At 43.4% G+C, this 28000-nt stretch overlaps 1 protein-coding gene across 7 annotated transcripts in view; it reads right to left on the reverse strand.

Annotated features, from left to right (window-relative positions):
- LOC140134635 (uncharacterized) overlaps positions 1 to 28000 on the reverse strand; it is a 52534-nt gene that overhangs the window by 15086 nt on the left and 9448 nt on the right. For 3 of the 7 annotated variants that reach the window (XM_072155096.1, XM_072155094.1, XM_072155089.1), the window contains exons 1-6: positions 14675 to 17077; positions 9480 to 9518; positions 8138 to 8343; positions 6551 to 6604; positions 5889 to 5942; positions 5367 to 5420 (exon numbers count right to left, since the gene is read on the reverse strand). In XM_072155096.1, the coding sequence (XP_072011197.1) occupies positions 5367 to 5420; positions 5889 to 5942; positions 6551 to 6604; positions 8138 to 8343; positions 9480 to 9518; positions 14675 to 14823 (556 nt within the window). In that variant the 5' untranslated portion in view covers positions 14824 to 17077. Of the gene's footprint in view, positions 1 to 5366; positions 5421 to 5888; positions 5943 to 6550; positions 6605 to 8137; positions 8344 to 9479; positions 9519 to 14674; positions 17079 to 23039; positions 23174 to 28000 lie in introns of those variants that run through there. The other 4 variants (XM_072155090.1, XM_072155091.1, XM_072155092.1 and 1 more) reach the window with 3 other exon arrangements.

Genomic DNA, 28000 nt, shown 5'->3' on the forward strand with positions numbered 1-28000 from the left:
CAGCTTACCTCATCCCCCTCCCTGTACAATGACCTCTATATAGATAACACTGACCCATCATTACATCACTACTGACAATAGATGATGTCACAGCTTATCCACTCCCCCTCCATGTACAATGACCTCTATATAGATAACACTGACCCATCATTACATCACTACTGAAATATATGATGTCACAGCATATCTCCTCCCCTCCCTGTACAATGACCTCTATATAGATATCACTGACCCATCATTACATCACTACTGACAATAGATGATGTCACAGCTTATCTCCTCCTCCTCCCTGTACAATGACCTCTATATAGATAACACTGACCCATCATTACATCACTACTGAGAATATATGATGTCACAGCTTATCTCCTCCCCCTCCCTGTACAATGACCTGTATATAGATAACACTGACCCATTATTACATCACTACTGACAATAGATGATGTCACAGCTTATCTCCTACCCTCCCTGTACAATGACCTCTATATAGATAACACTGACCCATCATTACATCACTACTGACAATAGATGTCACAGCTTATCTCCTCCCCCTCCCTGTACAATGACCTCTATATAGATATCACTGACCCATCATTACATCACCACTGAAAATAGATGATGTCACAGCTTACCTCATCCCCCTCCCTGTATAATGACCTCTATATAGATAACACTGACCCATCATTACATCACTACTGACAATAGACAATGTCACAGCTTATCTCCTCCCCTCCTGTACAATGACCTCTATATAGATAACACTGACCCATTATTACATCACTTCTGACAATAGATGATGTCACAGCTTATCTCCTCCTCCTCCCTGTACCTCTATATAGATAACACTGACCCATCATTACATCACTACTGAGAATATATGATGTCACAGCTTATCTCCTCCCCCTCCCTGTACAATGACCTCTATATAGATAACACTGACCCATCATTACATCACTACTGACAATAGATGATGTCACAGCTTATCTACTCCCCCTCCCTGTACAATGACCTCTATATAGATATCACTGACCCATCATTACATCACTACTGACAATAGATGGTGTCACAGCTTATCTCCTCCTTCCTGTACAATGTCCTCTATATAGATAACACTGACCCATCATTACATCACTACTGACAATAGATGATGTCACAGCTTATCTCCTCCTCCTCCCTGTACAATGACCTCTATATAGATAACACTGACCCATCATTACATCACTACTGACAATAGATGATGTCACAGCTTATCTCCTCCTCCTCCCTGTACAATGACCTCTATATAGATAACACTGACCCATCATTACATCACTACTGACAATAGATGATGTCATAGCTTATCTCCTCCCCCTCCCTGTACAATGCCCTCTATATAGATATCACTGACCCATCATTACATCACTACTGACAATAGATGATGTCACAGCTTATCTCCTCCCCCTCCCTGTACAATGACCTCTATATAGATAACACTGACCCATCATTACATCACTACTGAGAATATATGATGTCACAGCTTATCTCCTCCCCCTCCCTGTACAATGACCTCTATATAGATAACACTGACCCATCATTACATCACTACTGACAATAGATGATGTCACAGCTTATCTCCTCCTCCTACCTGTACAATGACCTCTATATAGATAATACTGTCCCATCATTACATCACTACTGACAATAGATGATGTCACAGCTTATCTCCTCCTCCTACCTGTACAATGACCTCTATATAGATAATACTGTCCCATCATTACATCACTACTGACAATAGATGATGTCACAGCTTATCTCCTCCTCCTCCCTGTACAATGACCTCTATATAGATAACACTGACCCATCATTACATCACTACTGACAATAGATGATGTCATAGCTTATCTCCTCCCCCTCCCTGTACAATGCCCTCTATATAGATATCACTGACCCATCATTACATCACTACTGACAATAGATGATGTCACAGCTTATCTCCTCCCCCTCCCTGTACAATGACCTCTATATAGATAACACTGACCCATCATTACATCACTACTGAGAATATATGATGTCACAGCTTATCTCCTCCCCCTCCCTGTACAATGACCTCTATATAGATAACACTGACCCATCATTACATCACTACTGACAATAGATGATGTCCAAGCTTATCTCCTCCCCCTCCCTGTACAATGACCTCTAAATAGATAATACTGTCCCATCATTACATCACTACTGACAATAGATGATGTCACAGCTTATCTCCTCCTCCTACCTGTACAATGACCTCTATATAGATAACACTGACCCATCATTACATCACTACTGACAATAGATGATGTCACAGCTTATCTCCTCCCCCTCCCTGTACAATGACCTCTATATAGATAACACTGACCCATCATTACATCACTACTGACAATAGATGATGTCCCAGCTTATCTCCTCCTCCTCCCTGTACAATGACCTCTAAATAGATAATACTGTCCCATCATTACATCACTACTGACAATAGATGATGTCACAGCTTATCTCCTCCTCCTACCTGTACAATGACCTCTATATAGATAACACTGACCCATCATTACATCACTACTGACAATAGATGATGTCACAGCTTATCTCCTCCTCCTCCCTGTACAATCACCTCTATATAGATAACACTGACCCATCATTACATCACTACTGACAATAGATGATGTCACAGCTTATCTCCTCCTCCTCCCTGTACAATGACCTCTAAATAGATAATACTGTCCCATCATTACATCACTACTGACAATAGATGATGTCACAGCTTATCTCCTCCTCCTACCTGTACAATGACCTCTATATAGATAACACTGACCCATCATTACATCACTACTGACAATAGATGATGTCACAGCTTATCTCCTCCTCCTCCCTGTACAATCACCTCTATATAGATAACACTGACCCATCATTACATCACTACTGACAATAGATGATGTCACAGCTTATCCCCACATGCAACATGCAACGTTTCACCTTATCAATAAAGGCATTTTCAAGGCTTGAAAATGCCTTTATTGATAAGGTGAAACGTTGCATGTTTTTCACGGTGGAATAAAGCTCAATATTTTTTACTATACGGAGTGCTGCTTCATCGCCTATTTTGCTACTGACAATAGATGATGTCACAGCTTAATTTCACTGACTTGCCTAGAAAACTCTTTCTAGACATCTGTGTGAGTCACCACTAGACTATTGCTGCCTATGGGCATGCTTCTGTGAAGGAGATCACTAAATGCTGTTATGTGAGCTCAAACAGTAATTCCAAGATAATCAAGAACACAAAATAGAATAAAAAATCTACAATCACAAATAAACACAAATCAGAAAAATGTATTGATTTCGACTGGTTTTAATGTTTAAAAAGGATATTTGGCACCACAGTCCATTTACTGTGAATGGAATCTGGTGCTGATTACTAATAATTTCCTTTTTGACAAAGTTCCTTCCCATCTGACCTCATGTAGCCATTTTGTTCCTTCCATTGAGTTTTTTTTGTTTATATGCCAAGTTTGCTAATTTTATGTACAGCTTTTTTTTTTGGTAATTTATATTAGTCATATTTATAGTTACCCACAGTAGTCGTTGTTTATGACATTTCATATTACAGTTTTTTTCTGTTCCCTTGTATAATGTTCATGTTTTATTTCCTGTTTTCTTTCATTCATTCTTCTCTAATGAAGTGGTACGTGAGATAAATGTCTGGGTCGCTAGGGAGAATGCTGGGACTTCTGGTTCTTCTGGTGGTGCCAGCAGCGTTCTCCGACCCCCGGCGCTTATCCACGCAAACTCCACCTCTCGTCCCGGGCAGCGGCTGCTAAGATCTTGCGCTGTCTAGGAGTTCGGAACTGCTGGGACTTGTGGTACCTCTGCTTGGTGCCTGGTTGTTCTGCACCATGAGGGGTTAATTCCCAGAAGCTGTCCAGCTCCTATCAGGTTCTGGAGGTGGAGTTCTGGCTACATAAATTGCAGCTTCACTAGTCACCTGTGCCAGTGTTTGAAAACCCTTCAGCACTCGCTCGCTGCATTAGGTGTGACTCGCACTGTATCTTTATCTGTATCGTTGTGACTCCGGCTAGTTTTTGACATTGGCGTTTTGCCTTCTGACTTTGCTATTGACGTACCCTCTCATTGTGACTCCGGCTAGTTAACTATTCTTTTGTGCTTTATGTTTGTCAGTCTGTTTGTGTTTCCCTTCCCACACTTATCAGTGTATTTCGAGTCTTCAAGTAGTCGCCCCACGGTTTAGCGTGGGGGGGGCTATAGGAAGGGACAGAGGTTGGGGCAAGCTTAGGGCACACTATCCCCTGTGTTACCCAACCCTAACAATAAAGTTATAGAAGTGATCCCAGAAGTCAAAGAGTCAAATTTTTTCCTAAATTGATTTTTCATCTCTATAAATGTTGGGGAAATCTATTTAGACTGACATTTTGAACACCAATCTTAATATTCCTTCCTGCTGGCACACGTTGTCCAAGATCTACTAAGAAGCTCTGGACTCTTAGTAGATCTGGAAGTCTTCTCCTCCAGGTCAGACCAGTTTAGATCAGGTCTGATCTGGCACAGAATTCAGCAATAGTCTGTGATGGTTTTCCGACGGAATATATAGTTAATACAATGGGCCCGGTGTTCACGACCCCTGCCCGCCACTGCTCTCCACCCCGTCACACCCAAAACAGAAATACCCCAAAACTGGTGGAAAGGGGGCTTTATACAAGCCTTCTCCTCCAAGGCATAGTGTATCTCTGTTGCGCCAATGGTATTATAGATCTATTTTCTATGTCTGAGGAGTTTTGTGTAAATCGCTACGGAATTTGATGGCGCTAAATAAATAAAGATTATTGTTATTATTATTATTTTGTGTCCGCAATTTGTATCTCTTCTTTACATATGGGGCTAGAATTAAGTGTTTCACTTACTTATAAGTCCTAAACTATGGTGCAGAATTCTAAATATTTTTATTACTAAAGCATGAGGTGTGAAATGGTGGGCGTGATCTGAGGCTACAGTGTAACAGTTAGTGAAGGGAGTAGGTGCGGCAAGGCGGAGCTCTGGAATCAAGGTCAACTCCCCTTCTGCCCTAGTAAGAGGGTCTTCTGCATACTTCGGGCCCTATTACTAAACCATAAGGTGCAAACTGGTGGGTGTGATCCGGGGACAGTGCGTAACAGTTAGTGAAGGGAGTAGGTGCGGCAAGGTGGAGCTCAAGATCAACTGCCCTGGAGGAGGTGGTTTTATGTACCTCAATATTTCCTGTTGAAGACGTCAGTAGTAAATCTTCCTAGAACACTTTGTATCGATAACAAACTAGAATGTTAAGTAGTAATCTATGTGTACATACAGTATATACCTACCAGAATTAGCCTGGTGACAACAGAAAACGGTGACGAGGGCGATGCAGATAAGGCCTGAAACAAGGAACTTTGATTAGTTTCTTTGGATGCTTGTGATCTGGTTCATATCCTGGACCTAGATCCTTAACCTAAACCTGGTCTCCAGTTACCATATAACATTTATTACAAAGCAAAATTCTTGACTTTGAGCAATAAAATTTATTATAAAGCAAATAACTTGACTTTGAGCAGTGGACCAGAAGTAGACCGAATGAAGGTTATTGATGATGGACACTTTACCATTAGGAATATTGTTGCACAAATCTCCAGCGGCCTTAGAGCAGTGTCATGCACTACCTATGGACAGGCCACGCTTCTTCTAGGGCCAATGCAAAGTTGTGGCCGGTGGACAATTAACCAAGGTGAAAGATGCCAAAGGAATGTCAACATCAAGTCTATCTACGTCTTTCCTCGCTAGTGGTTCTGGTAAGGTAAAGCATGCAAAACTTGGTCCAAACAAATACATTTTTGTCTATGACTTACGGGGGTCAGTGATGTTTTTAGGAATCTTCAGGCGCAGTTTTCCACGAAAAGTACCTAGAGCAAACACATAGCAAAAGTTTTTCAGGAAACATTTTGGAGGACTTGTCAGGAAATGCTTACGGCATGCAACTAACATACATAGGGGGTCATTTACTAAGGGCCCGATTCGCGTTTTCCCGACGTGTTACCCGAATATTTCCGATTTGCGCCGATTGTACCTGAATTGCCCCGGGATTTTGGCGCACGCGATCGGATTGTGGTGCATCGGCGCTGGCATGCACCCGACGGAAATCGGGGGGCGTGGCCAAACGAAAACCCTGACGGATTCAGAAAAACCGCCGCATTTAAAAACCGAAAATGAGTCGCTTGGGAAGAGCTTACCTTCACCTGGTCCAGCTCGGTGTATTCCGGCGCGATCAGATGATTTTCAGCGCAGCAGCGCCACCTGGTGGACGGCGGAGGAACTACCTTCATAAATCCCATCCGGACCCGAATCCAGCGCAGAGAACGTGCCGCTGGATCGCGAATGGGCCGGGTAAGTAAATCTGCCCCATAGGGTCCATTTATTAGCAGGGTTAACAATACTAAATAACAATACTGTTCAAACTTTAGGGACGTCTAGAACCAGTATCCCTGTAGCTAATTTTTTTTCCATGACTTACACTTTTCGAGGATTTTTTTAGGCAAATTCAGGCGAATTTTTCCCGGAAAAATACCTAAAGAAAACACATACCAGTTAGATTGAAATTTTTGTGTCATGAGGTTTTTAAAAAACAAAAGTTGAATGGTAAGTTTTTTTAAGGACCATAACTGATGGTGTAAACAACACATATGGGGACATGTATCATTATTTCTGCTAGGCAAACTGTCTTGTTTTTGCGACTTTTGTCGTGTTTGCAATTTTTTTTGGAACTTTTTACACTGTCGTTTTTCAAGTACGCCTCGGTCTGCACCTTGTGCCTTATGTATGATTGTTTCCCAGATGTTCCGTGCGACTTTTCACTTATGTATCACTTTTTTGGCTTAATTTTGCGACTTTTTAGGCGGAAATCTGCACCTGGTCCAGGGCAGGTGCAAAGGAAGGATTTTTTCATGGATCCTATTTTAACATGTAAATTGGAATGTTTAAAATTTTGCACAGTTACCTGTTTTTTTAAAATTCTGAAACGTTTGCATTTACATTTTTTTTTTAATTTATTGGTTACTTCTAAGGGTGAGCTTACACATAGAGGCAGATTTACTTACCCGGTCCATTCGCGATCCAGCGGCGCGTTCTCTGAACAGGATTCGGGTCCAGACGGGATTTATGAAGGTAGTTCCTCCGCTGAAAATCATCTTAACGCGCTGGAATACACCGAGCTGGACAAGGTGAAGGTAAGCTCTTCCCAAGCAACACATTTTCGGTTTTTAAATGCGGCGGTTTTTCCGAATCCGTCGGGTTTTCGCTCTGCCACGCCCCCCCGATTTTCGTCACATGCATGCCAGCGCCGATGCGCCACAATCCGATCGCGTGGGCCAAAATCCCGGGACAATTCAGGTACAATCGGCGCAAATCGGAAATATTCGGGTAACACGTCGGGAAAACGCGAATCGGGCCCTTAGTAAATTACCCCCATAGCGTTTTAATTGCATTTTTAAACAAATTACAACATCTGAGGAGAGGTGATTTGCCTAATTACATTACTTTTAACATTTGCGTTTACAAAACGCAATATAAACGCAACTTTGACGCATGTGTTTACATTGTGTTTACTATGCGTTTTGTAAATTCCAATGTTAACAGTAATGTAATTAGACAAATCACCTCTCCGCAGCTGTTGTGAAACGCAATGTGTGACCGCAGCCTCATATGTCATCATCTCCCTGGCGTGTGACTAGAGTGTTTAAAAATGCAGGACACAGCCTCAAATCCAAAATTAAGTCAATGTGGATTTGAGACATTTGCAACAAAAAGTCTCAAAAAGAGGCCAAAATTTGCGCCTACCAGGACAGGAAAAACTGATCATGTATCACAAGTAAAAAGACGTGATCATACATAAGGCGCAAAAACTGACCGCCAAATGTCACCAAAAATTCACCACGGAGAGACCAAACTATGATACATGTGCCCATAGAGGCTTCACTTTTTAGACTTTTTAGTTTTTTTTATCATATGCGGGTTACACAGGTTTCCAGATTTTTGGGCGTGCACCAGGCACAAGGAAGGAATAGAATCCAAGTTTTCATTCAATTTGGATTTTAAAACTTACCCGATTTTGTACTCCGGCCTTTGATGACTCCCACTGCTTTTATTTTCTTTCTTTTTGGTTTCCTCTGCCTCCTCTTCTGGCTCTTTTTTGGGACAGATATACTGGGTGGCTCAATAGTCTCATCCGGGGGTAGTGAAGGTTTCTTATCACAATCTTGACCGGTGTCACACGGTTGGAGGAATTGTCTGCTTTTGTTTATAGAAAACCTGAAACAAGAAAAAGTAGATTTATTTTTTGTGATGAAATGATCTTACCACTTGTTGGATCTCTTTGTGAAGGCCCAACCAAAGCAATAAGCTCCCTTGTTATTTGGGCCTTAGTCCTTTTATTGCCTGGTTGGCATTCTGGACTATGATGGTTGTTAATATTACCAATAGGGGCACAAGTGGGGCACCATTCACAAAAATGTGGGACAAGGGAGGGACAAGGTTACACGAAGGACAGTAGTCATATAAAGATGTTGTATGGAGATGGGGAACAAAGCTGGGGTTTTAGTACTTGTAGGCATCTGTATTATCTTGTAGCACCGTTAGTGTGGAGTAGAGTTTACACTGGGCTAGTACTACTGTGCCACTTTTACTGTTAGAAAGCTTCAGTCACAGGGGTGGCAGGAGAAACAAGGCCCCATAGCAGATCTCTGAATGGGGCCCACCTACCCACCATACCCAAATATACATATTTGTATACTCACACATTTATACACTCTTACATACATACACACATTTATACACTCTTACATACATACACACATTTATACAGTTTTTAGCACGCATTTATGCATGGATAAATATTTATACACTTGAACGGTACTGTCCCAATAGCTGCTAACCACATGGGGAAATTACAGGAATTAGAGATGAGAGATCCCTTGTCCTGTCATTCTACTGTTCCCTCCCTCTCTCCTCTCTCCTGCTGATTCATGCTGTGTCCTGTGGAAGATGTGCACTGTTACATCTATAGTATGCTGTACAATATGAAGCATAATATGTATATAATAGTGCACTAATAGTTCTTTTATGTGTCAGGTCGGATGACGGGGCCCCCTGACACTGCGGGCCCCTTTGCAACTGCTATGGCTTCTTCCACTGTAGTTACACCCCTGTTCTGCCAGACCTGGTGTACAATTTTTTTACATGGGTGATTTATGTTTCAGTAGTATCCTGAAAAAACTTCTAGTACCAATCTCTTGAGCTATGCTAGTTGGACTGTTAAAAAAAAATTATGTGTGTATACAGTAAATTGACTTTACTTAAGCTACTTAGTGAGGGTCCTGAATGGGGACCTCTTCCCCTACATAGACTTCTAACTTTTTGACATGTATTACAGATATCTGCTCACTTACCCCACTTCTTCGATGGGAAACTTTAGGTCCATAGTAATCCTGTTGAGAAAAAGCAATTATTTATAGCTGTCCTTGAACTTGACGATAAAGGATATAATTACTGAACGTTAGTGCTGAGTAGACCCACAAAACTTCAGTTCTCGCCAATAACATTGGGTTTACACCAGTCACTGGTATTATCTCTTCAAATGCCCCCAGTGGGTTTGGCTGAGCCCAAACTTTCTCGAGTCTTCTCATCACTACTGAACAATTTAAAGTTCTTCAATTATCATCATATTATCAGGTAGGGGGCATAAAGACAGCAAGGAGGTGGTTTCCTCACTTTATATACCAAAATAACAGTAGCTCTATACAAGTGGCTCCTATTGTAGTGTACTTAAGCCTTACTTTTGTTACAGGGTTGTCATTTATTTAGTTTTTTACACTGCAATGGTCACTTCTAGAGATTTGCCTGGCTGAGGCTTCCCTGGCATGATCTGCCGCAAAGAGGAGAAGACCACTTTAGATAACAAAGCATTTGCTTCCACCACTAGAGGGAGCTCAATAAAACATTTCTACTATTGACAGAGCAGTGCTGCAGTGTAGAGCATGGCAAGTGCTGTCTGCTTCCTATTCTACTCACTACTGATGAGAAAACACGATATTTAGGTATACTGGGTGTTAGGCCCCAGTCAACCAGACATCAGGGGCATGACCTTTGGATAGAATAATGATATTAATGATAGGTTGATGATAATTGATGATAATGATATTTTAGCTCCAGGTTTTCTTCTATACATCATCCTTCTCCGGATACTGAATAACAACAACCTTCTGTCCAAATGTGAACAGTCTTAGTTCACCCATTTATCAGGTAGGGGGCATACAGACAGCCAGGGGGTGGTTTCCCCACTTTATATGCCACAATAACACCTGCTCTATACAAGTGGCTCTCATCTTAGTTTACACTTTACACTACAGCACTGTTGCACTGCTCTGGCAATACTAGGGGGAGAATTTATTATACGCCGATACTTGAGAGTCAGGTCAACATGTTAACAGTTTTAATGACAGTACTGTTGGAGGTCTAGATAATGGAGGATAAAACACTACTGCAGCTCAACTCTTACTCCCTGATGTCTACAGGACCTTGTATGCCATTGTTTCTTCCTTCTCCTCCATTCCTTCCATTCTCCTCTCATGCACTCTAAGCTTTTTTTTTTAACCACTCCATTCCACTTTTTTCTTCTGCAAAGCTGAGAAAATCCTCTAAGTCTTTAAACCATTTCATATCTCTGTCTATTCTCCTCCTACTAGCGGCAGGTGATATCTCTCCAAACCCTGGTCCCACTTCTTTCAGTACCAAACATTCCATTACTCATAGAAACCCTGCAAACCTCATCAATATCCAATGTATCCCATCTTCTATCTCTTTTCCTCTTACTTTTATATGTGCCCTCTGGAACGCCCTCTCTGTGTGCAATAAACTTGAATCCATTCATGATCTGTTTCTTTACAAGTCCTTTGACCTGCTGACCATCACTGAAACATGGATCCAGCAGGATGACACTGCCTCCCCTGCTGCTCTGTGCTTTAGTGGCTTATAATTCTTTCACTCCTCTAGACCTGAGAATAGGCAGGGAGGAGAGGTAGGCACACACCTCTCCCCACAATGAACTTTCCGGGTCATTCTTCCTGTACCCTCTCTCATCTTCCCTTCTTTGCACCTCCCCTTTGGGAGGTCTCTCACAACTTACTGATTCTCCTACCCACCAGGAGGGAAACATCCTAGACCTGGTCTTTTCTACTTCAGTCTCTGACTTCACTAATTCTGCCTTTCCACTTTCAGACCATAACCTTCTCTCTTTTACTGTTAATAGTTGCTCTCCTTTACAGAATCTGCCCAACTATCACAATTACTGGAACCCACGTGCCGCTGAAACTTTGCGGTCATCACTGTCCCCCATCTCCTCTCTCTCCTGTCCTGAACTGGCTACTAACTATTATACAGTATTTTTCGGACTAAAAGGTGCACCGGATTATAAGGCGCACCATCAATAAATGCCTGCTAAAACGTCTAGGTTTATATATAAGGCGCACTGGATTATAAGGCGCACTTGATTATAAGGATGAATGACCAGCAGGGGGCAGACCTGTGCAGTACAAGCCAGCTGTTGTCTGTAAGTATGGTTCATATATAAGGAGCACTGGACTATAAGGCGCACCATTGATTTCTGAGAAAATCAAAGGATTTTTTGTGCGCCTTATAGTCCGAAAAATAATCACCACTTTACATGTGTCCCTGGATGAGGTGGCACCTGCCTTAGTCTGAACATTTCAATACAATTGAAACCTCTTTGTGAAAAGAAAATTGTCGATTTTGGTTTCCTTTTTTATACTTTTTTGGGGTTGTACACCGTACACTAAAAATAATATATTATCTTTACTCTACAGATTACTACGATTATGGTGATACCTCATTTATGTAGTTTTTATTTATTTTTACATTTTTACTGGAAAAAAACGTATATAAAGAAAATCTCATTTGTTTTTGCATCGCCATCTTTTCGGGGATATAACTTTAATATTTTTTGGTTGACAGAGCTGGCTTAGGGCTTATTTTTTATGTATTGAGTTGTCCTTTTCAGTGGTACCATTTTGGCGCACATAACTTTTTTGATCACTTTTTGGAACATTTTTGTTAAGGGATTTTATGACAAATTAAACATTTTTTGGCAAGTTTTTCGGGTTTTGTTTTTACTGTGTTCACCGTACGGGTCCAATAATATTTCTGACTTATTGTACGGATTGTTACGGACACAGCGATACCAAATATGTGGGGTTTTGGTGATTTTCAGGGTTTTTTTTTTTACTTTATTAGATGTGTATAGCGAATGTTTGTGTTTAGGGGACTTTAACTTTATTTAATTAATTCTTTTTATTCAAAAGTGTGTTTAATTAGTGTTTTTAAGTTTTTTTCTTTACTTTTACAGGTTGGCTTGAACATTGATCCACTGATCTCTTGTTCAAGCTATTCTTCACCTAATAAAGTGTAATACAGATGTACTACACTGTATTATGTGACACACTGAGCATGCTGCGCAGGAAGCTAGAAGGCATGACCCGGCTCTCCAGAAGCAGATCGCGCAGCCCCGGGCACTGGCAGTCCCGGGGCTGTGATCGGAGCAGCCCCCTAACTGACGCTCTACAAAAAAGCTCACAATGGGGGCCTAATTACATACATGTACCATGGAAAAGGCCAAAGATTAGTTTGACACCAACCCTATCAAAGTCTGAATCCAAATTGGTGAGGGCATATAAAATATAACTTTTAATACAATATATACTTCAGAGGGAAGCTAAATGGATCTTCTGGTGTGATACAGTATCCCCCAAAGGCCTGAACGAAAATGTATCCTACGCACCATTTATCTGATTTAAGATGGTGGTTCACTGATAATATTTCTCGATTCCTTTTCCGAGATATGTGGTTTTCGCTGCCAAAATTCTGACTGTACAGTTAGCTTAATTTTGTGTCTATAGTTTTGTGTTTGTATTCTCTTAGCCTCCAAACCAACCAAAATAATCATTTGTTTCTAGAGTGTCGTTATGTTACCGCATTGGCCATTGTCATATGTCCCTCTTTTCCTGAATATACACGGCTAACCCCTACTTGACCTGGATATATGTTTGCTCTTATCCCTTCGGTTGTTGGGATTATTCCGGTTAATATTCTTTATAAGGGGGGCCATTCCGGTAACTATCTGTCCTATGGGTTGTATGAGTAATGGATGTGAACCTTTCCATCCATATTGAATATGCACTCCTTTAACCTAGGATGGTCTAGGAGACTGTGAACGGGGCTGCCAGACTAATGTGGTCAGCCTCGCCACGCCTCCAAACCACCCTCGCGTCTCCTTGGTTACTCTATCTGTTGATGCAGTCCGGGGTACCGGAAGTGACGTAGTCGCGACACCGGAAGTGACGCGCCGCGATGATAACCGGACCGGAAGTACCCTTTGTGTATTCATCAACACGTGGAGACGCTGGATGGAATCAATGGCGGTGCACGTGGTGAGTCAAACTGGTACCCCACGCTAGTTATGCACTGCTTAACCCTACTATCACAAAATGATTTTCGCATCCAATCGTATGCGACCTTGTATACTGCTGATGGGTCACTATTGGCCTATATGTGAATGAGGCCTGTCGGACCAATAGTGAGGAGGCTTGTAAGGTTTGGGGGTGGGCACCTATTCACCTACAACCTTAAATACCCTCACTATGTACTAGACGGTTATAACGGGAATGGATTGGGCCATTGCTTATCCAGCATTGCTGACCACTGTCAGACTCCCTGCAGGACTATGAACTAAAATCAATTTTCCCCTGATGAAAGTTCCACCAAGTGTGGCACTGGAAACGCGTCGGGAACGCTTTTGGATTTGAGTACCCATAGGGCTTACCAGGGCTACTCTATACAACAGGGATAACCTGGGACCGTCCTTGTCAGGACGGGAGCTATACGTGGGCATATAGGGCGAGTGTAGTAGAGGGCTTAGTAGGGGCAGTTTACTCATCTTCTCCTGATCAAGAGGTGCCTGTGACCCTTCATCTACTACCCTCGTCTGGTCCTACTACGGGATGGGTGAGATTGTTCCAATTTCTTTTTCTTTTACATTGTAGTCCCCCATCTTGAGTCTATATTATTGATGCTGTATGTGTTTGCATTTGGATATTTTCTCTTCACAGGAGGTTCTTACTTACCCCATTATCATCTGAGTCTATATACCTCATGCTGTTTGTGTTTGCATCATACTGTGTTGGTCATTTGTACCCTCTAAGCGTACCAATATTTAGACCCTGGTCAGCATACTGCTTGTTTCTGACTCTGGTCAGCATGCTGTTTGTTTCTTATTGTATGTGATAGAATCACGACTATCTTTTAACCATTGTATTAAAAGTTATATTTTATATGCCCTCACCAATTTGGATTCTAACTGACGCTCTACAAGACACGATACAGCTGAATTGAATAGTACAGCCGGGAGCTATGGGCCTCTCTAACATTGATATAACTTGACTGGGGGCCCACTTAAATCTGATCCCCAAGCTACGCCACTGAGTGGTAACATTACATCACTATCCCAGGAGGATTCATGACACATTTGTTATGGTGAAGTTTTCCTTTTCCGCCATATTTGCATATTCCTTACCCCAAATCCCTAGTGAGGAATACATCCCCTGCAAAAGGCGTCTGAAAAAGCAATCTCCATGACGAGAATGAATCTTTCCCTCTATTGATTATGATAGTAGTATGCAATCTGTGCCATAAGTTCATGCTAAATAGGCTCCCTTCTGTCATGTGGGTGGTCCTTATCGGAGCCCAATATTGGGTGCCAAAGGGCAAAGCAGAAATATGGAAAAGAAGAAACAAGTTCACATTACACAAGTGTTTATACAACTACATCAGATTGTATCTCTACAAGCCAAAAATAAACCCCTGTGGGGTAAGTGCTCAGCTTAGTTTTATTAATGGGAACAGGAAACACCTGCCGTGACAAGTTACAGGAGCCACGAGTCACACTTCAATCCTAATAAAAGACTGTACAACTCATGAATTATCTTGTAAGAACTACAAGGTTATTATGAACAGACACATCCGTGCTCCGGCCAACACCAATTCTCCACCACAATTGCCCTGAAAACTGGAGAATGGGCAAGTTTTGGTGCCTTTCCAGTTGATCCAGTAATTTTTGTTGCGAGACCCCAATAAGATTTTTTTCCTTCTTCTGTTGCAATAGGGCAGTGATGGGCAGCCTTTTGAGCTTGGTGTGTCAAAATTTGCCAAAAAACCGAGCATAACCCGGTGGTGTGTCACCTTGACAAAAAAAACATAATTTTGTGATATTTATAGTTTAAATAACAAATATGTATACTATTTAACTTCTAGGGTACTTTAACTGTAGGTTGTCTGATTGATCCTACCATGTACTGCCATACTACAGTCTGGCAGTATATGGGGATTTTCCCAATCATCTATTACTATGGGTAAATCACACCTTGTAATAGATCGGTTACAATCAGACGCGTGAGGAAATGCTTAGTAACATGTGAACTTTCAGTCATGAAAGTTCACAGGTTATAGCGAGGGCGCAGGTGCCGCTGTCTGCATCTCCCTTATGCCCTCTTGGCATGGAGAAGGTGTGAGAAGCAAAATAATCGCAATGTCTGGCGATTTGCAACGCGTTGCTATTATTTGTACGTCACAAAACTGACACACAAGCCCTGATGACTGTCTTCTATCATACAGTGCGCTGACCTTACTTACTATATGATGAGAGTGGTTGTCCTCCCTTGCCCCTGCTGTGGAGATGGTCAGTGTAGAGGTGGCAGCTGCTGGGACATCACAGGAGGCAGCAGCGATGTGACCTCTGACTGTGCTGCCTCCCTCCCCCACCACAACTATCAGGAGCTGCAGAGGAGCCTCCTGGGTGTATGGCCGGGTCACCTCTCCTGCTGTGCCCCATGCTGATACCTGTGCTGACTGGAGACATTAGGCACAGCTCACACATGGGGAGAGATCGGTTCGGGGAGGAGGAGGAGGGGGGGGTGCTGGAAGCTCAGTGCAATCTCTCAGCCTCCCGGCTACTGCACCTGGTCATGTAGGATGAAACTTAACTCTCAGGCAGCCGCGTGTCAGTGAAAATGGCTACGTGTGTCAGCACTGACACGCGTGTCATAGGTTAGCCATCACTGCAATAGGGGAAAGCCAAGTTCCAGACTGGTACTGCAGTCCAGTCCCATGGAGAGGGGGGACTTATAGGGGACAATGTGGCTGGTATGGTGGTGTGCGACTTTTTAGTCCCAAATAGTAGTTTACCAAAAGAGAGTCTGGGTCTAGCATGTTCTGTTTTGTGACTTGTCAGGCGCAAGAATGGGACAATTCCAGAGCCCAAAAGTTGCACAAACTTCTGGGCTACAAAGCTAAATACGGCCACTGCATTAAATCGTTGAGGCAGATAACTTTGGTACACTTTTGATTCTGCACCTAAGAAGTTGCAAACTGCAAAAAGTCTCACAAAAAGTTGCAAAAAAAGAAAGCAATAGGAGGGATACATTTCCCCCGTAGTGTTTATATTCCTTCCCAGTTCCAACCTCAGATTTCAGAGTTTCTTAAAAGAAAAATAACCTCAAAAATAATATATTATATAATGATTACCACCCAGCACTACTACTACTTTTCTATTGACCACTAAAGGAGATAGAACAGCCTGATTCTTGCTGTTTTCTGCAGACCACTCATCATCTTAACTGTGTAGAATGGAGCAGCTCAGCAGAGTCATCTCATTGTTACTAAGGGCAAGGTCAGTGATGTCATTTCATTAGATAATAATAATATATATATACAGGCTGATACATACTATACTGACAAGATACAATAACAATGGAACAGCACTGTCTGCAGATTACTACTGTTTTTGGAAAAGTCTCACTAGTTTAACTATTATACCAGCTCATATTACCGAACATTGTGCAAGTCAGATATAGATGCAGAAGGAGCTGCGTTATTTAATGTAGCACTTGGGCATATTTTTCCTTTTCCACCTTGGAAATCATATTTGCATATTCCTTACCCAGAATCCTCATTGGAGCAGACATCCCCTGAAAAGGTGGCCTGAAAAAAGCCAATGTCAACGATCAGAATGAATCTTTTCCTATAATGAAGTACCAAATTTTTATTTACCCTCCTCCAGCCCTAAACAATCTATGCCATAAGTTCATGCTATACAGGCTCTTTTCTGTCGGTGCGCTGTCCTTATCAGAACTGTCCTTTGTACCGCCCACTTGACAGTAAAGAGCCTAATAAGCATATTGGGTGCAAAAGGGCAAAGCAGAAACATAGAAAGGAAAAAACAAGTTCATATTACGTATATACAGGCAGTCCCCAGGTTACGTACAAGATAGGCTTCATAGGTTTGTTCTTAAGTTGAATTTGTATGTAAGTCGAAAGCGTATATTTTATAATTGTAGCTCCAGAAAAAAATGTTTTTTCCCCAGTGACCATTGGAGTTCCAAAATCTTTTGCTGTAATGGGATCAAGAATTATCAATGAAGCTTCATTACAGACACCTTACAGCTGATCATTGCAGCCTAGGACTATAGTAAAGTATCCAGAGAGGTCACTAGAGGTCACAGGGGCCGAGGGCTCGTCTTTAACTAGGGGTGGTCTGCAAGTTGGGTGTCCTTAAGTAGGGGACTGCCTGTACTATAAAAGTTTATATACCGTGACTACATTAGATTGTGATTAGATTGTAGATTGTATCAATATGAGACACAAAAGAACCAAAGATTAAGTGCTGGGGTTATTGTTATAAATGGAAACAGGAAATGCAAGTTACAGCCGCACAAGATGTGATTAACACTACAATCCTAATAAAAAAAAAAAATATATATGTAATAGAATACTATAGAATAGAGTACTGATATGTTCTTGCACATGTAAACTTAAAAGGGATCACACCCTATCTATAGAATAGGATCTCAATAGGTTACAACATATCAGCTACTATTCACAAGTTGTAGTAACCTGGATCAGCCACTACACAGAGAACGGCGCTGTCTGCTACCTGTTCTATTCTCTATAAACTTGCTGCAGATCCACCTGTTGCTGCATGTTGGCTCCACACCGTGACATGTAGAACCTGAGCCCATTAATATTTTAAGCCAATTATTTTAAAAACTAATTTCCATCCAATATTAAACATGACAAACCTAAACCAAGCTGATTGGTACAACCACATGATGAGTATATTCCTTCCCAGATCCAACTGCAGATTTCACAGTTTCTAAAAAGAAAAACATCCTCAAAAAACAATATATTGCATACTTGTAAGGAGGAAGGAAAGGGGCACAGTGAGGTCAGACAGGGAAGTGAGCCCTAAGCTAAATGTCCTAAATTTGTCACCTGCCTACTTGCCTCTCAGATCTTAATGGGACAACCATGGAGACGGTCCCTACCTCAGCCACAGTTCAGACATGAAACAAGACTGACAAATAAACAACACAGGAAGCAGTGTCATGGTCACAACATAGTAAAAACTTTACAGAATCCGAGTCCAAGTAGAATAGTCCAAGGTACAATTATCGGGATCACTAAACCAGAATAAGCCATAGCGCAAGCGAGAAAAAGCTGTGATATGAAATATAACAAGCGCTGTGTTATGGGACTGAGCAGGTATATAAGGTTGATCCTGGATAGACCTCCAGACTGGAGCAGCTGCCCATCAGGCTAGTAACCCTTTGCTGGACAGGGCGGAGCCACAGAGAGCAGGGTGTGGCTCAATCATTCCAAACACAGAATAAAACTAAACCACAGTTCACACAAAGAAAATACAAACAGGATTGCCACCTAATCTGCCATCCGGGGAGAGAGGAACGTCTTGGCATGGACATTACAATAATCCTACAATGATTATTACTATGCACATAAACAAATTGCCAAATTTAGCAGTTTTGCTAATAACCCCTACAGGAGCGTGATTCTTCCTGCATTCTGAAGATCTCTTGTCATCTTAGTTGTGTAGAATGGGGCTGGTCAGCAGAGTCATCTCACATCAATTCTAGGGAGAAACGCGTACTGCGCATGCGCTGCCAGTGGAGGTATGCGGTGTGGAAGTGTACAGCCAGCGGTGCATGCGCAGTGCACGTTTCCTCCTCCAGACACACGCAGGGCCGGAGAGGAGATAATGAGCGCACTGCATGTCCGAGATTTGCAACAAAAGCGCAGGAGGACGGGGAGGCAGGGCAGGCATCGACTCAACGGAGAGCAGTAGGTGGGATTTTCATGACGCAGCGGCCTTGAGGGTGGGTGAGCACTTGACTGCTCTACCCTGAACCCCAATTCCCCGACTGCTACCTGCATGAGAATATAAATTGATATTTCAGCATTAGGCCGACTCGGAATCATTATAAGGACATGTCCGGACAGCAATTAAGACATCCTACAAGGTATGTTTAGGGGTTTAACAGCTGCACGGTTGGTGACAGGTTCCCCATAAGGTCACAATTTCCAACCATTAATGGATGAACAGAATCATCTGAATATCATTTGGGAATATGGTTGACGTATTAATGTGTTAGCAGATTCAATTCCAGAAATTAAATGACTGTTGCAGGACCAGATAAGGTCAGATACTACAATAGTTACACATAGATGCCTCTCTATACAAACACTGCCACGCCCTGGACTCCAGCACCTTCAACTCTATTGTTTCCTGATACTTATTGTTGGGAAAGCCCCTGACCCACCCATAAACAAGTTTCATCTCCAATATTCTTTCCAATAATTTGAAACAATTTTGGCAAATTCCAGACTGTTTATCAAAGGAAATCTCTTCAATCTGGCCAAGATCTCTGGAACAGAGTATATATAAAAAAGGAAGGTCATATTTGAAAAGCAATAGGTATTAATAAAGAATATATAGGGAGATTATGTATTGGTTCCCTAAAAAGGTGTATAGGAAGATCCACAGAAGACAAGGACACGACAAGGACACTTGGATATAGTCAATGTGAATATTGTATACATGCTTTCTAGAAGAGAAAACAAAGAGACTTCAACCAGATATTGGCCTCATAAACCACTACCCGTGTGTTGTCAAGTAGTTGAAAAGCTTCTAGATGATGTTTCTTTCATTGGTCAATGGTGGTGGGATCATCCAGAAAATCAGCTTTGAAGTTATATGTAAATTGATTGTATAAAGTCAGGGAGGCGGAGAGTTTAACACGGAAGTCAAGCTCTCTCTGCTCCTGAATACCTCCACCTATGTGATTGATATCATGCACTGGATTTCAGGAGATCTGGTCAACGATGTCCTTGGATGCAGGACCACCAATTACAATGAAGGGAATTTATATGGCAGGGAGAGCTTGACTTCAATGTTTAACTCTCCGCCTCCTTGACTTCATAAAACTAAGAAACATCTCACTTCACAGTTGAATTTATGGATGATGCCACCACACAGGATCATGAAAAAAAAGATGGTCAAGAAGCTTCTTGATAACATACTGGTAGTGGTTTATTAGGCCAATTTATGATGACAGGTTCCCTTTAAAGATTACCTTTTCCCAACTTCACCAACACCAGCTCTTTGCGCCTTTCAATAGGTACACTCTACCAATTTTGGAACAGTTGGAATTTTTTCATCAGTCAAAATACTTAACACGCCCTGTATTGACAATTGGGTGGTCCTAGGCTAAAGCAGTCATTTTGGCTCCACCCACCTGACATAGAGACCCTAAATACCATATTGTTGTCAAATCTAATGGCACACATTGCTCAGGAACTTTGCAAGCCAGAGAAAAAAATTCCAACTGTGCCAGAATCAGGTGATCTACAAATATTTGAAGATATTGAGGCATTTGGAGGAGGAGGAAGGTCTTTTTTTACATGATATAATTATAATATTTCCCTAATGGAGCAGAAATGGAGTGTAAATTATAGAAAAGACTGGTTTATCTAATAGTGGCTATAAAAGAGCCATAATTGTTACAGATTAAGCCGTAATAGGAGCAGGATAAAGGCAATACAAAGGATAATGGCAGTAAGAAAACAACAGAACTATGCAAACGTTTACTCATCCCCTATCAGATGATATGTTATCTAACAAGAAGTTATCACAATGTCGCCAAGAACAAACGTACACGTTCACAAGTTAGTAATGCAATAAAAATCAGCTTTGAACCTGGCCGATGCAAAAGTATCGTCGCCTTTTAGATGAGCCATTACTGGTATTTGTTCTATGACTCTGGCGTCTCCGTCTTCTGAGCCGAAAGGGGAAAACCAAGTTAATACTAAAGGCCACTTCCAAGTAAGAGGAGGACATTCAAGGGGACATTGTGAGGGAGTCATGGGGGGCTTGTTGCTGGAATTGCCTCATGCATTTTGAGGCTAGCAATGCTATGAATGCACTACCGGACAGTAATTATATGTAGACTTTGTTGAGAGGAAACTACCACATGGTTATGTGTCAACTTCAAAAGTTTTTCTATTCCAAAAATAGTTATTACATATTATTTAACATATATCCACCACCCAGCACCCCTTCAGATCAGATGTTTTCAGTAAATGACAAATCACAAAGCAGATAGCGCCATTCTCTGTGTAGTGGTCAGACCTGGTTACTGCAGTTCAACTGTGATTAGGGTACATTTGATTGGGAGATAAGCTGCAGTCGCTTAGAGACAGCTGCACCGAGAACTGCATTCTCTGCTAGCTGGGTGTTAGATCCTATCTGAAATTGAGGACCTATTGGATGTGGGTCACCAGAATCGCCAGGATCATTCAGTGGAGGTCTTTACATTTTCCTTTCATTTAGACTTCCTATAATCAGCCAACAATTCATAGAAAACCTACTACTACAACCAGCCTTTGGTATATCACTGGAGAAGTAAATTCACCCCTCCTTTCCTGACACGACTGCACTTTATCACACTACATTAAATTAGACTACAGATACAGTGGGGGTCATTTACTAAGGGGCCGATTCGCGTTTTCCCGACGTGTTACCCGAATATTTACGATTTGCGCCGATTTTCTCTGAATTGCCCCGGGATTTTGGCGCACGCGATCGGATTGTGACGCTTCGGCGCCGGCATGCACGTGACGGAAATCGGGGGGGGCGTGGTCGAACGAAAACCCGACGGATTCGGAAAAACCGCCGCATTTAAAAAAAAAAAATTGGTCGCACGGGCCATACTCACATGCGCCAGGAAGAGATCAGTGAACTCCGACGCAACTCGGCGGACCTCGGCGCAACAGCCACACCTGGTGGACATCGGGCGCAGGACCTTCATGAATCGCCTGAAGACCCGAACGTGCGTCGGAGAAGCCGCCGCTGGAACACGAATGGACCGGGTAAGTAAATGTGCCCCAATGTGCCAACACATTATCACAATTATCCAACACCAAGTTCTCTTGCTGCTCCATAATATGCGAAAACAACTTTAACTGTGAAAACTGCTTGTTATCTACACAAACTCAAAAAGGGGTCAAAAATGGTGAACACCACACCCTTACCGGGGCAAGTTTAGACCTTCTCTCAACTACCGGGGCAGTTTAGACCTTCTCTCAACTTCTCGTAGATCTGTAGTCAAATAAATTTGAGGCCTGGGATGACGACATACATCTATTAGAACCTGTTTAGAAATGTGAGCTCCAGAAAGAGACCAAAAAGAGTCAGGAGAACAACAACACTGCCATTGAAAAACCACAGCCATACCCAAACCCACCCGAGATCCCTACTGCACCCAAAAAACCACCACTAGAAATATCTTGAGCCTAAACTACGGTATTATCTCTCTCCAGCCATCTTTTCTACACGTCTTCATATTTATGAGGGCACTTTCTATTGACATACCTTATCTGCAACACGTGTACATATTTGTTCTCTGATAACAGCCAGTTCTGTGGGGAGGGTCTGGCATAATTTCACAACATGATGATTATTTTTCATAATCTGCTTAAATTGTTAGTTTATTGACTCTGGGTCACATTATAAAAACACCATACAAGCTCACCTGTTGGTCGAGAGCATGGGTGAAGAAACACCTTGGCTTGCCCACAACCAGCTGCCTCTTCGGGTCTCCAAAACTCTGGCACAATCCAACCCGCGAGCCCCGATGTTCACGTAGCGGAGAAGAATGGGCTGTTACTGATACACATAAGGGTGAATATTAAAGGATAAAGGTGCTCGGTTTGTTAGTACCACAGAGAGTAATCAGAGCTGTGCGATATCACATGACCAGAGATATAATGAGCCGTGTACCTGTGTGACATCACAAGATCAGGGATTTAAGGAGCTGTGCACCTGTGTGACATCACAAGACCAGGGATATAATAGACTGTGCACCTGTGTGACATCACATGACCAGGGATATAATAGACTGTGCACCTGTGTGACATCACATGACCAAAGATATAACAAGCAGTGCACCTGTGTGACATCACATGACCAGGGATCTCATGAGCCGTGCACCTGTGTGACATCACATGACTAGGGAAATCATGAGCTGTGCACCTGTGTGACATCACATGACCAGGGATTTCATGAGCCTTGCAGCTGTGTGACATCACATGACCAGGGATATCACAAGCAGTGCACCTGTGTGACCATGGGCAGAGTTGTATTTACTAAATATAGAAATAGAGCAAGCTAAGGATCTAAAAAACAGAAGAGAAATGGATATAGAAAGTACAGGCAGTCCCTGGGTTACGTACAAGGTTCCGAAGGTTTGTTCTTAAGTTGAATTTGTATGTAAGTCAAAACTGTATATTTTATAATTATAGTTCAAGGCAATTTTTTTTGTGCCCCAGCGACAATTGGAGTTTCAAAATTTTTTGCTGTAATGGGAGTAAGGATTATCAGTAAAGCTTCATTACAGACACCTTACAGCTGATCATTGCAGCCTGGGACTATAGTAACATCCAGAGACTTCACCAGACGTCACAGTGGGCAGAGGGGTCCATCTGTAACTAGTGGTCGTCTGTAAGTCGGGTGTCTTTAAGTAGGGGACCGCCTGTATATTGGACAATTATATAACTTTTCATTTATACAAACAATAACATTTATTTGTTGAAGCGGGAACATCCCTTTGAGGCCACAGATTTTTAAACCTGAAAAAGCAATTTGTTACCAATCCAGAAGCACACAGATTGTATTGAGGCCCCCCCATAACTACTATTACTAGAGATGAGCGAACATGCTCGTCCGAGCTTGATGCTCGGTCGAGCATTAGGGTACTCGAAACTGCTCGTTGCTCGGACGAATACTTTGCCCGCTCGAGAAAATGGCAGCTCCCGCCGTTTTGCTTTTTGGCGGCCAGAAACAGAGCCAATCACAAGCCAGGAGACTCTGCACTCCACCCAGCATGACGTGGTACCCTTACACGTCGATAGCAGTGGTTGGCTGGCCAGATCAGGTGACCCTGGGATAGACTAGCCGCTGGCCGCGCTGCTCGGATCATTCTGTCTCTGGATGCCGCTAGGGAGAGAGCTGCTGCTGGTCAGGGAAAGCGTTAGGGTGTTCTATTAGCTTACTGTTAGGCAGGAGTGATTCTCAAAGAACCCAACAGCCCTTCTTAGGGCTACAATAACGTTCTACTTTTTTTATTTTAATTTGCATCTTTTACCATTTTGTGAGGAATTAGCAGGGGGACTTGCTACCGTTGTGTTTAGCTCTTAGTGGCACACATATCCATAGCAAAGACCGAAGTGGGAAAATTCAGTAGGGGTTGGATTTCTATTAGGCAATAACTCAGTGTCATCTCATCTGGCATAGTAGTGTGCTTCCTTTGATACTTGGCTAGAAAATAGCCATAGGAGAATACAAATAGCTTCTTGAAGCCTACAGTAGCGTTCTATATATTTGATTTCTGGTTGATCTGCTGGTGGCTGTAGTTTCTGCAGTGCATGTACTTGCCAATTCTGAGCAATTTGTAGTGAGACTTGCGACCGCTGTGTTCTGCGCTTAGTGGCGCACATATCCATAGCAAAGGCTGAAGTGGGAAAATTCAGTAGGGGTTGGATTTCTATTAGGCAATAACTCAGTGTCATCTCATCTGGCATAGTAGTGTGCTTCCTTTGATACTTGGCTAGAAAATAGCCATAGGAGAATACAAATAGCTTCTTGAAGCCTACAGTAGCGTTCTATATATTTGATTTCTGGTTGATCTGCTGGTGGCTGTAGTTTCTGCAGTGCATGTACTTGCCAATTCTGAGCAATTTGTAGTGAGACTTGCGACCGCTGTGTTCTGCGCTTAGTGGCGCACATATCCATAGCAAAGGCTGAAGTGGCAAAATTCAGTAGGGGTTGGATTTCTATTAGGCAATAACTCAGTGTCATCTCATCTGGCATAGTAGTGTGCTTCCTTTGATACTTGGCTAGAAAATAGCCATAGGAGAATACAAATAGCTTCTTGAAGCCTACAGTAGCATTCTATATATTTGATTTCTGGTTGATCTGCTGGTGGCTGTAGTTTCTGCAGTGCATGTACTTGCCAATTCTGAGCAATTTGTAGTGAGACTTGCGACCGCTGTGTTCTGCGCTTAGTGGCGCACATATCCATAGCAAAGGCTGAAGTGGCAAAATTCAGTAGGGGTTGGATTTCTATTAGGCAATAACTCAGTGTCATCTCATCTGGCATAGTAGTGTGCTTCCTTTGATACTTGGCTAGAAAATAGCCATAGCAATAGGATAGGATTGTTTGGTTCTAAAAACTCAAAAAAAAACAAAAAACACAAAAAAAAACAAAAAACACAAAAAAAACACACAAAAAAAAAAAAAAAAGTAAAAAAAAAAAAAAAGTTATAACTCTCATTTTAAAAATGTTTAACCCCAGGGCTAGGGGTAGAGGACGAGGGCGGGGACGTGGGCGTCCAACTACTGCAGGGGTCAGAGGCCGTGGTCCTGGGCGGGGTGAGACACCACCTGCTGATGAGGGAGCAGGGGAACGCCGCAGAGCTACACTCCCTAGGTTCATGTCTGAAGTTACTGGGACTCGTGGTAGAGCACTGTTGAGGCCAGAACAGTGCGAACAGGTGATGTCGTGGATTGCTGACAATGCTTCGAGCAATTTGTCCACCACCAGTCAGTCTTCCACGCAGTCCACCCATGTCACCGAAATCCCCACTCCTCCAGCTCCTGCACCTCAGCCTCCTCCCCCCCAGTCTGCCCCCTCCCAGCAAAATTTGCCATTTGAACCGGCATACTCTGAGGAACTGTTTTCTGGACCCTTCCCACAGTCACAAACCACTTGTCCGGTTGCTGCTGAGCAATTTTCCGATGCCCAGGTTTTCCACCAGTCACAGTCTGTGGGTGATGATGACCTTCTTGACGTAGTGGAAGTGTGTAAAGAGGTGTCCGACGATGAGGAGACACGGTTGTCAGACAGTGGGGAAGTTGTTGTCAGGGCAGGAAGTCCGAGGGGGGAGCAGACTGAGGGATCGGAGGATGATGAGGTGACAGACCCAAGCTGGGTTGAGAGGCCGGGTGAACACAGTGCTTCTGAGACGGAGGAGAGTCCTCGACCTGAACAGGTTGGAAGAGGCAGTGGTGGGGCCAGACGGAGAGGCAGGGCCAGAGCTGGTGCATCAGCGCCACTGTCAACTAGTGAAGCTCCCGTGGTGAGGGCTCTTGCGGCGAGGGCTAGATCTTCAGAAGTGTGGAGGTTCTTTAAGGAAACACCGGATGACCGACGGACTGTGGTGTGCAACATTTGCCAAACCAGGCTCAGCAGGGGTTCCACCACTACTAGCTTAACTACCACCAGTATGCGCAGGCATATGAATGCTAAGCACCCCACTCAGTGGCAACAAGCCCGTTCACCTCCGGCCGTGCACACCACTGCTCCTTCCCCTGTGTCAGCTGCTAGTCAGCCCCCTGCCCAGGACCCTGGCCCAAAAACCCCATCGTCGCCTCCACGATCCTCCACAGCATCCACCAGCGTTCAGCTCTCCATACCCCAGACGCTGGAGCGGAAACGCAAATATAGTGCAACCCACCCGCACGCCCAAGCCCTTAATGTGCACATCTCCAGATTGCTTAGCCTGGAGATGCTGCCCTATAGGCTAGTAGAGACCGAGGCCTTTCGCAACCTCATGGCGGCGGCCGCCCCTCGGTATTCGGTCCCCAGCCGCCACTACTTTTCCCGATGTGCCGTCCCAGCCCTGCACCAGCACGTGTCAGACAACATCATCCGTGCCCTGACCAACGCCGTTTCTGACAAGGTCCACCTGACCACGGACACGTGGACGAGTGCTGCCGGGCAGGGCCACTATATATCGCTGACGGCACATTGGGTTAACTTGGTGGAGGCTGGGACCGAGACTGACCCTGGGGCTGCTCATATACTGCCGACGCCGAGGATTGCGGGGCCTACCTCGGTCCAGGTGTTTCAGGCCTACTATGCCTCCTCCTCCTCCCACCCCTCCTCCACCTCCTCCTCCGAACTACCATCCGTGGGCACGGCGCCATCAGTCGGTAGCTCTAGGCACAGCAGCAGTGCCGTCGCTAAGCGACAGCAGGCGGTGCTCAAACTGCTGAGCCTAGGCGACAAAAGGCACACCGCCCAAGAGCTATTACAGGGCATCACGGCGCAGACTGATCTGTGGCTGGCACCGCTGAACCTCAAGCCGGGAATGGTTGTGTGTGACAACGGCCGTAACCTGGTGGCGGCTCTGCAACTCGGCAGACTGACACATGTGCCATGCCTGGCCCATGTGTTAAATCTGATAGTGCAGCGTTTCCTCAAGACATACCCCAATCTGTCTGATTTGCTCACGAAGGTGCGCCGCATCTGTGCGCATTTCAGGAAGTCCAGCCCAGATGCTGCCACTCTCAGGGCAGCGCAGCGCCGCCTCCAACTGCCCGCTCACCGACTGTTGTGCGACGTGCCCACGAGGTGGAATTCAACACTGACCATGTTATCCAGAGTTTACCAGCAGCGCAGAGCGATTGTAGACTGCCAGATGTCAACTTCCA

The sequence above is a fragment of the Engystomops pustulosus genome, chromosome 6, assembly GCF_040894005.1.
Source record: "Engystomops pustulosus chromosome 6, aEngPut4.maternal, whole genome shotgun sequence".
In the NCBI taxonomy this organism is placed as follows: domain Eukaryota; kingdom Metazoa; phylum Chordata; class Amphibia; order Anura; family Leptodactylidae; genus Engystomops; species Engystomops pustulosus.